Consider the following 16198-nt stretch of genomic DNA (forward strand, 5'->3'; position numbering starts at 1 on the left):
TTGTTTAACCAATCTGAAGGAGCGAAAATCAGTAGCATCGAGAAAGGATTATTTTGTTTATGAATTTTAGGTAATTCATATATCCAAACCTCCAACCAAACTCTTTCCCCCCCAAAATCTATAGAAATATATCACATATTACAAAAGCAGATAATGGTAATTCTGAACACTAGTAAAAACATCTGAAAAATGAACATTCTACTTAAGAATGAAACCATCTTAGGCTATTTGACAATGATTCCATCAGCTACTATAAACAAATAAAAACAATTACTCAAAGCACCTTCTTGGTCTCCTAAATTTAAAAAAAAAGTGTTTTCTCTTTCACAACAAAAGACTATACATGTTCAATATTAATAAATTTCTCTGTTATATATAAACATTTTATTAAAAAAAGTTACATTATATACATTTTCAGGTAACATGATAAAATTTTTAAGATTTTAGTTATGAAATTGCAACCTCCTCAAGGTTTAAGTGTGTTATGAACCTTAATCTCAACTGGAGAGCAGGATGTAAGTTGCGGATGCTGCGTTCAACTTCATTCTTCACAGAATCCCCAGTGAACATATATTTAATGTGATATCTGTTATTAGAAGTCAAGATCTACATCATTTGATTTAATCTGAATCATGATTCAGCTTTTTTTTTTCTTCTTCACACAAAATGCTTTTTATCCATTAATTATAAGGGGGGGGACTGATTAAGAGAATGGATAACAATGTGCATACCAAACAGCAAGCTGTTTATGCTATGAGATTTCAAAGGAAGCTCAAAAAACAATTGATGGTATATGGAACTCACTTAGCCTACATTACGAAAAAGATACAATTGCTAAAGAGTGTATATACTGTTGCCTTTTACCAATGGTTCAAGTGACTTGAGCTTCTCTGGTTTTCTAATGGCCAGACAAACATGTACACACTAACAAAAAGTACCAGTCAACTCCATTTTCTTTTAATAATATACAACTGGTGATATTTTAAATGAAAAAGGTAAAAACCTCCTTTGAATCAAGCATATTTAATATTACCATTTATGCTGCACTCAAATTTAAATTAAATTAAACAATAAATTTATTTATCTTACTGACATGAATGTGGAAATTTATACTTTCAAGTGTTAGTAACAGTTTTTATATATTATGCACAACTTATTTCTAGTGGAATGAGCACCTTAATGGAAATTTAGGTGCCTCATTCTTCTTACATGCTTATACTAAACAATAACAGTTGTTTCACAAAGCATATTACAATAAGAAAAAGCAGTTGTTGTGACTCTTTCAGACTGTGTAAAGCAATTTATGATATGCATAAATTGACTGGGCCTACTGGCTTCCCAAGGTGGGAAAAATTCTAAATTCATCTTTAACTGATATAAATGTTCCTCTAATACTATTATGAGGACTGAGTTACCTCAAACAAATGGAAAAATCAATACTAAACATTAATTTGGTTGTGCAAGATAAATGAATGAAACATAAGTGACTTATTATTTCAAACAAAAAGTCCTGTGATTTGATTCTTCTGCAGTGAAACAATGTTATTTCATGTTAACTATTACTATATCCAACCAAAGCCCTAGAGAAATGAAATATACACTGCCCAAAACAATTAGGGGAATATTTTGATTTTCTTGTAAATTATAAAGTTATAAATATAATTTACAAATATAACACATTTCAAAATATTCTTAATATAAGACTTGTTGAAACGTGTATTATCATGGCTTGTTGCGCTCACTTCCACAGTGCATAATTATCACTTCAATTGCAAACTTCTGTCACCTACCACCCATTATTTTGTTAAAAATGGCAGAGTAACAAGATATCCTGGAATCCATGGCTTGTAGAGCCATTGGTCAATTAGAAGCTGGACAAATGCAGCAAGTTGTCACTCAAACGTGTTGTGTATCTCAAAGCGTAATTTTGCAACTTTGGAATCGCTTTCTGGAGACTGGAAATGTTTGCTGAAGACAAGGTCACCCATCATCAACAACTCCAAGAGACGATCAGTATTTGTCATTACTTGCCAGAAGAAATCGAACACAACGCAACATAACTTCAAAGCGAACTTGTCACAGCAACAGGGAGGCTGGTATTGACACAGGCAGTACAAAATCATCTTCATGCCATAGGTGTATATGCTCGAAGAAAAATGGTTTGCATTCCACTTACTGCAAATTACAAAAGAGCCTGAAGAATTTGGGCACAGGAACACCACAATTGGACAAATGAGGATTGAGCTCGTGTACTTTTTAGTGACGAGTCCAGGTTCAGTCTGCAACCAGATAACCGACATATCTTGGTATGGCGTGAAAGTGGAACAAAAAATAATCCACAGTTTGTTCGTGAAAGACCCCAACATCAAGGTGGGAGTTTGATGGTATGGGCTGGAATAAGTATAGATGGCCATACTGATCTATTTTATCAGAAATGGTTCCTTAACAGCACAAAGATATCGCAATGAGATTTTGGAACCTACAGTTCGTCCAAGAATTGATTTTTATCGATAACAATGCTCGTTTACACCGTGAAAATTTGGTACAAGAGTGGTTTGAGGAAGAAGATATTGAACGAATGGACTGGCCTACCTGTTCACCCAGATTGTAATCCAATTGAACATGCCTGAATGCTTTAGGTAGGCACGTTTTTGCTCCTCGACTAGTGCCACCACAATCGCTTCAAGAACTCGAAATTGCACTCACAGAAGAGTGGGGAAATATCCCACAAGAACTGTTTGATCATCTTATCCAGTCCATGCAATCAAGATGTACCGCTGTTAATGGAGACCATACGTCCTATTAAAAAAATTTACAAAGCGTTTTTGACTATTCTTGTTAAAATTATTTCAAGCTAAATGTATAATTTGTTAAATTTGTAATAAATATCGATTATTTAAACAATATCTCATCAATTATACCCTATCCATAAGTAAGAAATATTTATTCATGCATAAAGTACCCAATAGTTATAATTATTTGCAGAAATTTATAAGAAACTAAAATATCCCCTAATTGTTTTGAGCAGTGTAGTAGCAGGAGTTTGACTATGTTAACAAAGGCTATTATTATTATCAACAGACCTCGATGTAGTCGAGAGACTCATCATGGGAGGTCCCACTCTCGCATGCACAGCTCATCATACCTCGAATTAAATGCATTCACTGTCCCTGCACGTGCTACATTATCAGGCAACGCATTCCAATCACCCACCACTCTCCATGCAAAAAATCTACTCTTCACACCTACCTTATTCAGCTTCCAGGGAAGGCCTCTCATTCTCTGTCTCCAAATATTCTATAAAAATCTCATCCACGTTACTTACTCCTTACCAACTTATACATCTTGATCATGTCTCCCCCTCTTCCTTCTATCCACTAGGCTTTGTAATTTGCATTCCAGAGACAAGAAACCAACTTGTGATAAGTCAGTGGCACTAATAGCCATAGCTGGTCCAGAGATTATTGCCATCATTGAAACATGGTTGACATAAGATGATATACTGACAAGAATAGAAGTAGAAGGGCATAGCATATTTTAGCAGGATAGGAAGAGAAAACACAGTGGTAGGGTGTTGCGATAAGTTGTTTCCTTTGAATGGAGGATTTGGAGGAAATGACACTAATGGTTTGGAGAGCATACCAGGATTGGTATGCTCTCCCAGCATACAAGGATTGTGCAAGGCAAGGACAGACAGAACCAGTAAGATGTTAAATGCCAGGAAAGAACACAGAGTGAAAAGTAGGAAATGTTTATGAAGTTGAGTTTAAGTGCAAAATGAGTGATCATGATGAGAGAATTTAACTAAAGTAGCATAAACTGGGAAGAGGAAACAGCATGTACTAGTCAAGGAATGGAATTTCTGAAATTTTTGAAAGACAGATGCCTTAGGCAACACATATTAGAAGGAACACGAGGCTCAAAATTTTTGGATTTGACTCTAGTATCAAAGAATCTGATTGTAACTGAGATATCATCCTTACCTACAATTTATTATTATTATTATTTTTTTTTTTATGTAGCTCTTAGTCATGGAACACAAAAGGTTTTCTGTAGACTTATAATACATTCATAACATGGATGGCAGGTTAAGGATGATTTTTTTAATTTATTTATTTATTAATTTTCTATTTTTCTTGTATTTTTTTAAATTTATTGTTTACAAAGTTCAGATCCTTGCACTGGAGACCAAACATGAAACTTTTTCCATGTTTGGTCTCCGACCACTTCGGGCATCTAATAAATGGGGTGGTGGCCTCACACCAGGTGATGAAGATGATTGCAAACATCCATTCTCATCGCAGGATTTGAACCGGCAACATGTTGGTTGGAGAGAATGACCATGTAACCTTGACTTGTGGTAGGGAAGGGAATGAATAGACATGTAGAGGTATCGAGAAGGATACCGTGAAAATGATTTGGTATCAAGTGGAAGATTAACAATATCAAATGGGAACTGCAGATGAAATAGAGGTTATGGAAAAGGTATAAGATGGAGAACAGTTGCATGAGGAATATAAGAATCAGGCTAGGAAAGTGACTAGCATAGTAAGAAGGCAAAACTCGAATACCAGAAGAGATTAACCCTAAGATTCAAGAAAAATCCGAAAGAATGCTTTTGTTATGTGGCCAGCTGTTAGGAGAAATGATTAAAGAAGAATGACATGACGAAAATGGGAATGGAGTGACTGATGCAGAAGATATATAGTTGAGCTGTTTAATGATTGCTTATTGGGATATTTCATCCTGGAAAAGAAGATTTTATTACTAGAGAGAGGGGGGGGGGGTCAAGGATTGGAAGTGCAAGAGGAGGGTGTTTTTCAAATACTAAGTATTTGAAACATATAACTACTCTGGATGTCAATAAGGGAATGGGATGGAAGAGATTTTGCAAAGTGTTTTAAGAGTATGTGCTAAAGTACTGGCAGCTCTATTGACTTTGCTTTTAAATGTGAGTCTGGCCCAAGGTGTGAAAGAAGGGTAAGATATTGCCATTGTATAAAGAGCAGCAGTAAACCGAAATGATAGTTTTCTAAACTCTGACTCCAACTTACTTTCAATGATGTTCCAATATCCTTTCAAGATCAGTTCCCCTTCCAAGGCTGATTGTCATTCAGCTTTATCCTAACACAAACACATTACACCAATAGCTTCCTCAGTCTCTACAAAAAGCTTAGTGTTCTTTTGCATTCAAAAAATCAATTCTCTCCTCAACTCCTAACACTTTATAAATCTCAGATCCAACCAGCCTTAGAATATTTTTCTCACATTTGAGGTGGTGCTCCCAAAACCTCCCTAAGAATTGCTTAATAAGTGACCCTCCTCTCTCAGAGATCCCTTTGGACAATGACTTTTCTTTCACCTATAGAAAAGTCGTGCTTTTTTCTTTTCTTTTTTTTTTTTTTTACAGTACTCTCATGGACAATCTTCTGCAGAAGTGATGACCACTATCGTTCCTTCCTTTCCTCTAATCAAACTCTAAACATACAGAATGATGTTAAAAAATGTTTAATTTTCTTGACCAAAAAGATCTGGAATGACTTTTAATGGGATTATATTGATCAAGTGCATATAATAAAAAATATTTTACATATTGTATGCGCTCTGTTCTTTGTTTAATATAATTGGAATCGGTTGATTATAGTTTGTAACAGTTTTTTACTTTTTAGTGCCTTACATCAGTTATGTACCCTGAAGATGCCAACAGCCTCAGTCGGTGAAACTAGTTGGTATAACATAGTTGTTTATTATATGCACTTGATCAATATAATCCCATTAAAAGTCATTCCACATACAGAATGATCTCATCTTCCGTCATTCTATCCACCACTGTTCTTGGAATAATCTCCCTCATGATGTTTTTCCCAATGAGTAAAATCTCCAATCTTTTAATATATTAACTGATTACTTCTTTCTCCTTAATCACTACATACACATGACACTGTTGTGTTATAGGTCTTATGACCTTTCATGTGTGGGTTCATTAAAAAAAAAACTTGATATCAACCATCCTCAATATCATTAATATATGGGGGAAAAAATGGATGAAGCACAGAACTCTCAGATACTTGTAAAGCAGCCACTCTTTTATCCATATTATTATTATTATATAGGCATTATGGAGTCATACAACTTATTCTTGGAGATCCACAGTAATCTTTATACACACTATCATACCGATCCTTAAACTCATTCACTGTCAGAGCACTCACAATCCATTTCACTCATTACCACTCTCAAGCAAAAAAAATCTAGTCTGCATACTCTTACACAAATGCTAGAGGTGACTCCTGGTTCTCTCTGTCTCTATTTGTCATGTATGAAAAATTTCTTTTGTTAACTTACAGAACTCCTTTAATAACTTCATAAGTTTCTATCATGGCTCATTTTTTCTGTCTATCTATTAAACCATGCAACCTTCAACCTATCCTCATAGAGGTGACTCCTAGTTCTCTCACAGACCTGTCAACAGCTCGGTCACTTGTCTATGAATCATCTCCACCACTTCCTGATCCTAAGAAACACACATGAACAAATCTAGGCACACAATATCTTAGCTTCAAAATTGAGTTAACAACCTTCCTATTTTTACTTGCTAGTGTTTTTCAACATCCAAGTAATCTTTTGAGTCATTTTGTCAACTTTTGCAATATAACCTTTGAACTTCAACTTCCCGCCCAAGAATACCACTAAGTCCCTAACCTTATCAATTTATGCAACCCATACCATAACCAAATCTGGAATCTTTTCAAGAAGTGCATAACCTTACATTTTGCAACATTAAAGTGACAACCATTATCCTTCACTCACAATGACGATTTATTTAAATCATTCTTCAGGATATGTACATCACTTTTATGATGATGTATGGAATGAGGTATGATACTGCTTCTCTCAAAAAATTCTCTGACCATGCACTACTGATATTCTTACCTTGTAGCTTCTTAAGCCATTGCTCTGCTTCTCCTAAATCTGTCATAATTACTGCTTTATAGCTCAACATAAACAACCCTTTATTGACAGAGAATTCCACATGTTAGCGACCACCCAGAGAACAAGACATGGTCACTTTCCCAAACTGGAGGCAGAGTGTGCACCTTGGTTATGGATACATCTTTTGATACTATTACCAGATCCAGCACTCTCTCTCAAACTTTTGGTCCTCTCTATGACATGCTGTTTTAGGCAATTATCTCTTAGCAGCTGTATAAATTCAACTTCCACCTTGCCATGCCCACTTTCCCTGTTCCAATCTATGTCCCCATAGTTGAAGCTGCCTGCAGTAGCGCACTCAGGATTTAATCTTGGGGGGGGGATGCCTGAGTTGAGTAGACGATTTGAGAATACACACTACGCATTGCATACAACCTATGACTGAGCAACTTGCAATGATCGCTAATTCACAAGTGGTATAGAAATAAAGACACGGCACAACATAAATTTAAAAAAATGAATTTTAATTAGGAAAAGATTTTTTGAAAATTTTCTATTGTGTTTTTCTTTTTTCTTTTTTTTTGGGGGGGGGGGAGGGACCAGGAGGCCCTGTCCCCGCCTCTGAGTGCACCACTGGCTGCCCTGTAATAATTGCTTGGCCTGCATTCATTATGCTAGTCTGCTAATGCATGGTATCTTCATTTTCCTGTGGACTCCATGGTCTATAGCAGCAAGCAACAATATATTTTCTCCAACTGGCCTCTATCGCACACCAGATTGCCTTAAATGAACAATCTCCCCCAGACCTAAAATCCTCTATAACTCCTATTTTTGTTGACTGAAGTTCTTCAGCTATCATCAGTGATACCCTACCTCATGTCCTATTCCTGCTATCCTCCCTGATACTAGAATACAAGCATAAGCTTGTACTCTGGCTGCACTGAGAAACATAGTTCATGAGAATTAAGGTGACTAGCAAATATAAACCTTCATGAAAGTTAGGAATTTTTTGTCTTGGCCAAAATCCTCATTTCCAAACAAAAGCTATGCATGTACCAGGAAAGTTCTGTGTCAGTCATTAAAAAATAGAGAAAAGTAAATGCCTTGCATTATAAATAAGCAAGTACATATAATAGAAGGTGAAATGCCATTTATCACTTTTCCTTGATGTGCTTAAGTTTTAGCTGGCCTCAGATTAACCTGAAGAAAGTGATGAAAGCATATTTCCCAGGTGCAAAGATCAAGATGTTAGATGAAGCTGTTAGTTTGCAGAGAGGAAAAGTGAAAGAATTAATTCACTTAGCTGGCAGAAATGATTTGAAAGGTGAGAAATGTGCAACAAGAGAAGATTTGAAAGAGTTAATAGAAACAAAAGAGAAGAGTCTGCTGCCTCAGTATGATAGGACTGAATTGAGATGAATGACCAGGATTGCTAATGAATTAATGAAAATATTCTTATGAATAAACCTTATCTCTATAATCAACTGGTATGACTATATGTTGCATATATAGTTGATCCTTGAACAATGCAGGGATTAGGGGTGATGACCCCTTGCATAGTTGAATATCAGCATAAAATTTTTGACTCCCCAAAAACACAACCATTAATAGCCTACTGATGACTGGAAGCTTTACCAATAATATAAACAGTTGATTAAGACATTTTGTATATTATATGTATTATATACTGTATTCTTACAATAACATAAGCTAGAGAAAAGAAAATGTTATTAAGAAAATCATAAGGAAGAGAAAATACATTTACAGTACTGTACTGTATTTATCGATACCGTAAGCTTACATCGTCTGTATACAAGATGAATTGTCTGTCAGAAACACTGTACATGTTATACGTTACTAACACTAGACATCAAAAATGAAAAGATAATGTGAAAATGAAATTCATATTTATTTACAAGTATAACAGTTCATGCACTAATGAAGAAGCAACAATATGATTGCTTTATGGTAGACTAGCCTATACACTAATGAACGAATTATATATTTTTATGCTAATTATTTTAACTAATTAATTAATAACAGTTAATTTTATGCAGTTATGATTTAATACTGCACCTTTAACTTTGTTTACATTTCTCTCGACTGCGAATGTCACCATGTATGGTACGTAAGTGTTTGTGTGTAAGTTTTGATAAATTTTAACTTTTTATAATAGATTTATGTATATTTTATGGTAGTAAATGATAATATAGACTAGTATCTACATACTAGTCTATATTATGCATTCATGACATATCTAACTTTTTCTGAATTTTTTTGATATTTCTAAGCGATGCAGTTTGTCTGTGAGTTTTTTCAAATTGTTGCAAATCTTCAAAAAAATTTCGAATATATTGAAAAAAATCTGTGTATAAGTGGACCCACGCAGTTCAAACCCATGTTTTCAAGAGTCAACAGTATAATGATGAAACCTAGACAAAGTAATGCTGTTTAAAAAATTCAATAATGATCATCTATAAAAATTCTGCTTCTATTTCTAACTGAAAACAGAAATCAAAACAGATGGCCTAATTAAGAATGGTCCTATTTTCTAACATATCAGGAAGGATACAGTAGGTCGCAGATTGTGTCCATGTGCTTCAGCTGCTCACAGTTCTTGTCAACAACTTCCAAGATTTCATATAATTCAATTGTGACCTGAACATAAAATGAATCAAAGTTAAATACAAATTTCTTCATATATTATTTATGTAAAGATTGAATTTTGAATATATATGCTTTATACAGGTTTATCAAAATTTTCACCAAAATCATCCTTACTCCGACATATAAAAAACAAGCGACTACATGAAGAAATTAAAAATACAATTTGAAGTCTCAAATGTTTAAAAAGTTAATCATTATAAAAGCACAATGACAATATAAAATATTAAAAAGTATAAAATGCTATTGAAACTGTTTTATGAGTAGAGATGTTCTCCAATTTATGCTGAAGAAGAAGTGTTCCTAAGAATAACAATGTTCTTACAGAAAGTCTCAATTTAGTATGGTGTTACTAAAGTTTAACAATAAATATAGTTGACTCCTACTATAGCAAACACAACCACAAAACTTGTTCACTGTAATACACTGAAAAGTCACAACCAAAATCACTTTTTTTTTTACTTCCATTTTTTTTTTTACTAATTTTACAGGACTTGTACTAACTTTTTATCGCCATATTCACAGGAGCTTTTACCACTACCAGTCATTTTTTTAACTTTCTTTTTACTTTATAAATTTTCATAATAATTTAAATGAAAAAATTATTTTTTTATGATAATTATTAAATATTAACCTTTATGCACAGTTTCTTCATATACCCAAGGTTTCACTTAATTATAATACTACAAATAAAAAATAACTAAGTGAATTCAGTCATACTTCACCAACTGAATGAATAAGAAGCAGAAAAAATTCCTGAATGCTTGAGTTGAGCAGAAGTTTCTATTTTTATTATTTAATTATTATTCAATATTTTTTTTTCTTTTACAACATAAATAAAAGTATCATAAACCAAGTCACCTTCCACTATTCCAATCACTGCAATCTTTTTCTCTTGTCAACTATACACTTTTAACAGCAGTTTGTTTAAAGACATTATTACACTATTATTATTATATTATTTGAAAAGACATTATATTCTTGTTTTTATTCACATAACAGTTTACACATGAAGTAATATTTCTGGATAAACATTGGCATAACTGAAACAAATAAATGTAACAATACTGTCATTAGCGTTTAGTAAACCTTGAGAGAAATGCAGTGCTTCTATAGTTTAACTAAGGTACCTGAGGTAAATAAGGCCCATTTAAAAAAAATCACATTTACGGTAAGTTGGCTGGTTTGGTTTCTTACACACAGAGGACGCAATACAATGGCAAATCAGGCACCATATTGTCTAGCGACTGTATTGTGTCAGTTTGACCCAGACCTTTGTGGGAGGTGGTTGCGTCTTCCTGTTTAATAATATTACGGTGCAATACTTTGTAAGTTTTAATTAAAAATATTATTTTTTCGCAATTGTTTTTATATTTAAATTGTTCTTTCAACATTCAGTTTTATGATAAAAAATGTTTTAAGTGATTTGAATTGATATTTTACGGGAAAATAGATGTGATCTAATCTAGTTCGCGGTAGTTAATAAGGCCCAGTAAATTTGTTGATGGGCCTTATTAAACTGTAATTTATTTTATTTTTTGGTGATTGCTCATAATAGTTACTTATTTTGTTGCTAAAGGCCTCTGAAAATGGCAGAAGTTAAGAAGAAATGGGGTCTTTGGACTGATGAAAGACTAGCAGCAGCTATGAAAGCTGTGCAAAGAGGACAACTATCACAACGTGCAGCATCAGAATGCTATGGAGTACCTAGAAGAACATTGAGGAAACGTTTAAAGACAGAGAAGATGATGAAAAGACTAGGAAGAAATACTGTGTTAACAAAAGAACAAGAGAAGAACTTGGTAGAAAGAATAGTAAAGTTTGCTTCAATAGGCGTCCCTTTAACTCCAAAAGCTATATGCAGGTAAACTTTTATATTTTGCGCGAACAAAATGAAATTAGGAATGACTTCAATAAAGCAAGTGGCCTTGCAGGAAAAGATTGGTTAAAGTTATTTTTAAAGAGAAACCCAACAATTTCTAAGTGTAAAGCTCGATTTTTGAATGCTGCTCGAGCTGTGTCAATGTGCAAAGATCTAAAGTGTTCCTGTTTGCAAGATTACCAAAGAACATGTCCTAATCCTTCACCTTGTGATTCAGATAACTCCGATGAGATTCCACTGGCAAATCTAAAAACAAAGAACTCTTTGAAGTCATCACTGGTAATTAGTTTACGGAATTAACAACACATATAAAGTATATTAATTAAAGGTAACTTTAATGAATAACTTCTATATTTCGGCAACGTCACATTGCCATCTTCAGGAACATAAAGATATGGTATGTGCACACAGGCACTAACACAAAGCAAATGAGGAAGAAAGCAAGAAACTAATATTGTTCCTAAAGTCCTAATGGTGCCCTCTTGTGGGCTAATTTGGTAGTCTTGGCAGTTGGGCTGAAGTTCTCATAATGTAAGTCTCCCAAATTTGGGGTAGTTTCATGAGCCCAAATTTGTTGAGGTTAGGAACGTTTTTTAGAGCTGCTGAAGATTCTTTGAATAATCTTTCGTATTTAAACTTGCTGCGATGAATTATTTTTGTTTTCTTCCAACTAATTTTATGGTGGGTATCTAAGGCATGGTCTGCCAGCCCAGAGCGGCTGTACTGGTGAAACCAGATGTAGCCTTGGTGTTCTGAAATCCTGATATTTACTGTTCTGCCTGTTTGGCCAAAGTAGAAAGTAGGACAATTTGCAGCTGCAAGGGACCTGGTATACACCAGGTAGGTCTAGGGGAAGTGGTTGGTCTTTAGTAGAGCGGATAAGGGATGCCAACTTTTTATATGGTCTGTAACAGGAAGTAAGGTCATATTTTTTGAGGATATTGGTTATTTTCTCAGAGGTGCCCTGGATGTAGGGGATGGTGATAGACTTGGTGTAATCTTTATTGTGGAGGGGGGTTGTGGTTTACTGGTATTAGTATTTTTTGGATTTTTTTGGGGTTATAGCCATTGGCTAAGAAAGTGTTGAGGATGTGGTTTAGTTCAGTAGTTAGGGCCTTGTCATCTGAGCAGATTAATTTTGCCCTGTTATATAGTGTTTTTATAACCCCAAATTGTTGTGAGGGGGAGGGACTGCTGGTGAATGTATCTGCCAGTATGGGTGGGTTTTCTGTGAACAGAGAAAACCAAAGATCCATCAAGTGGCGGGTGATTAACGTGTCTAGGAAGGGGAGGGTATTGTTCTCCTCTTTTTCTAAGGTGAACTGGACTCTGGGGGTGTTGGTTGTTTAAGTGTGTTAGGAAGGAATGGAGTGTGTCTGAGCCATGTGGCCAAATAGCAAACACATCATCCACATAACGAAGTTCTACAAACAGATAGAGGGGACAGCCATGGGTTCACCGCTTTCCCCACCCTTGGCCAATTTCTTTATGGAGACATTTGAAGAGAAAGCCTTAAACTCTGCCCCACAAAAACCCACTATTTGGCTTTGTTATGTGGATGATGTGTTTGCTATTTGGCCACATGGCTCAGACACACTCCATTCCTTCCTAACACACTGAAACAACCAACACCCCAGAGTCTAGTTCACCTTAGAAAAAGAGGAGAACAACACCCTCCCCTTCCTAGACACTTTAATCACCCGCCAGCTTGATGGATCTTTGGTTTTCTCTGTTCACAGAAAACCCACCCATACTGGCAGATACATTCACCAGCAGTCCCTCCCCCTCACAACAATATGGGATTATAAAAACACTATATAACAGGGCAAAATTAATCTGCTCAGATGACAAGGCCCTAACTACTGAACTAAACCACATCCTCAACACTTTCTTAGCCAATGGCTATAACCCCCAAAAAATACTAAAACCAGTAAACCACAACCCCCCCTCCACAATAAAAATTACACCAAGTCTATCACCATCCCCTACATCCAGGGCACCTCTGAGAAAATAACCAATATCCTCAAAAAATATGACCTTACTTCCTGTTACAGACCATATAAAAAGTTGGCATCCCTTATCCGCTCTACCAAAGACCAACCACTTCCCCTAGACCTACCTGGTGTATACCAGGTCCCTTGCAGCTGCAAATTGTCCTACTTTGGCCAAACAGGCAGAACAACAAATATCAGGATTTCAGAACACCAAGACTACATCCGGTTTCACCAGTACAGCCATTCTGGGCTGGCAGACCATGCCTTAGATACCCACCATAAAATTAGTTGGAAGAAAATAAAAATAATTCATCGCAGCAAGTTTAAATACGAAAGATTATTCAAAGAATCTTCAGCAGCTCTAAAAAAGTTCCTAACCTCAACAAATTTGGGTGCATGAAACTACCCCAAATTTGGGAGACTTACATTATGAGAACTTCAGCCCAACTGCCAAGCCTACCAAATTAGCCTGCAAGAGGGCACCATAGGACTTTAGGAACAATATTAGTTTCTTGCTTTCTTCCTCATTTGCTTTGTGTTAGTGCCTGTGTGCACATACCATATCTTTATGTTCCTGAAGATGGCAATGTGACGTTGCCGAAATATAGAAGTTATTCGTTAAAGTTACCTTTAATTAATATACTTTATATGTGTTGTTAATTCCATAAACTAATTACTAGTTATGTCTGACCAACGTATAAGCCTTGCTACTAGAATCTTTGAAGTCATCGTTTCAGAAGTTAATGCCAACTTCTGAAAGTGACCAAAGATCTTTTCAAAGAAAAGGATAGTAAGAAAGAGAAGGCTGCCACTAAAAAACAGGAAGAACCAAAAAAATAAATAAAGGAACAAACAGAGTGTCCAAAGAAAGGTGGTATTGCCATGGATGCAGAGAAGAAAAGGTTGCTGATATGAGGCAATGCACACAGTTCTTAATAATTAAATAATAATTGTTATATTCTTTTTTAAATATTTAATTTTGTTCAAGGGCTTTATTAAACTACTATGGTTTAATAAGGCCCACACAAGGTGTTTTTTAAAAACTTGGTTAAAATATAAATTACTGCAAGAATTGTTCTTATTTGTGTTTTTTTTTTAATTAGTGATAATACAAACTTTAATATGAACACTGTTGTTTCAATTAATCTAAACAATTGTCTAACTTATTCAAATTTTAAATAAGGTTGGCCTTATTTGGCTCAGGTACCTTATAAACAGTAGAACTGTCTCTCAAAGTTAGAGATGGCATTCTTGTCCTATCAGCTCATAATCCTTATTCTCTCAGTTCTTATTTTCCCAAGAATTCTTTAAAACCCTCCATCTTAAACAAAGATAGAGGGTTTTAAAGATATTGCAAGATACTATTTCTCTGAAAATAAGACCTAGCCAGAAAATAAGCCCTAGCATGATTTTTCAGGATGTTCGTAATATAAGCCCTAATCCAAAAATAAGCCCCAGTTAAGATTGTCAGCCAGATGGATGCATTTAGTATGTCCGTTGCAACACACGACGGACGTATTGAATTATAAAATAATAATATTAATATATAATTAAATATAAATAAATAATATTATTGACATTAATATTTAAAATAAATGATAATATAAATTATAATTAAGTATTTGTAAATACCCAAGCAGGCGCCTTTGGACGAAAGGTAAATGCCTATGTAAACAGATGAACTCGAGACTTATTACTGAATGACCAGACACAATGCACGAATAACGTGCGCACTTGATAATGAACGGACATGGTTGTGTCTAACATGAATCTTCATAATTCAATACGTTGTGTGTTGTAACGGACATACTTAATGCACTCATATGAAATAAAGAAACATTTTCTGAATTTTGGTGCCTGCAATTTTTCGACGCTTTTGTGTGGACCATCACTCTTAACTGTCATAATTTTTATTGCCACTCCTGTCTCGTAAGTCTTCAATTAACACTTGATTTAATGGTAGATTTAAAGGGAATAATATTTTGATCACTCTTAACTGTTCATCATTTCTGTTGCCACTCCTGTCTCGTAAGTCTTCAATTAACACTCGATTTAATGGTAGATTTAAAGGGAATAATATTTTGATCCCCAGACAAGATGAGTGCAAAAAGAAAGACCTATTCGTTTGAGTACAAGAAAGGAATCGTGAAGGACTCCAGGGGCAAGAATCCTACGGCTTTTTGCAAAGAGAAGAAGTTGGATCTCCGAATGGTCCAAAAATGGCGAGCAGAGTATGGTAACCTCAGTCAACAGGTGGGCAAGGGAAATGCTAAGAAATGCAAGTGTGGATCAGGTCGGCAACCATTATTTCCTGAGCTGGAAGATATCATCTGTGAATGGATTGCTGACAGGAGAGCAAAGGCTTTGGTTGTATGCAGGGGTGATATTCAAGCATTTGCCCTTGCAATGGCCCACAGTTAGAAATATCCCCAGAAGAATTCAAAGCATCACAACACTGGCTGGATGGCTTCCTTCAATGATATGAACTGTCTCTAAGAAGATCAACAACACTGTTCAAGCTGGAAGATACTAAAGTTATTAAACATGCACTTGCATTCAAGTCCTTTGTTGATGGCACTGACTTTTCTAAATACCAACTCTCCAACATGATTGCTATGAATGAAACTGCAGTGTTTATGGGCCAAGGATCTCAAACGACAATTGATCAGAGGGGTACCTCGTCAATCTACATTCCCCCCACTGGTTACAAAAGTGCACGTGTTAC

General features: G+C 35.2%; 1 protein-coding gene across 1 annotated transcript in view; it reads right to left on the reverse strand.

The window, feature by feature from the left end:
- Window positions 1-369: 369 nt before the first annotated feature.
- The window catches only part of MED23 (mediator complex subunit 23), a 435475-nt gene continuing 419646 nt past the window's right edge, over window positions 370-16198 (reverse strand). Inside the window, exons 33-34 of the mRNA XM_090410280.1 lie at window positions 9506-9591; window positions 370-586 (exon numbers count right to left, since the gene is read on the reverse strand). Coding sequence (XP_090266406.1) covers window positions 448-586; window positions 9506-9591 — 225 coding nt within the window. The 3' untranslated portion in view covers window positions 370-447. The remainder of the gene's footprint in view (window positions 587-9505; window positions 9592-16198) is intronic.

Source organism: Typopeltis vanoorti, chromosome 20, assembly GCF_054136105.1.
Source record: "Typopeltis vanoorti isolate ZY-2024b chromosome 20, IOZ_Tvanoo_1.0, whole genome shotgun sequence".
NCBI lineage: Eukaryota > Metazoa > Arthropoda > Arachnida > Uropygi > Thelyphonidae > Typopeltis > Typopeltis vanoorti.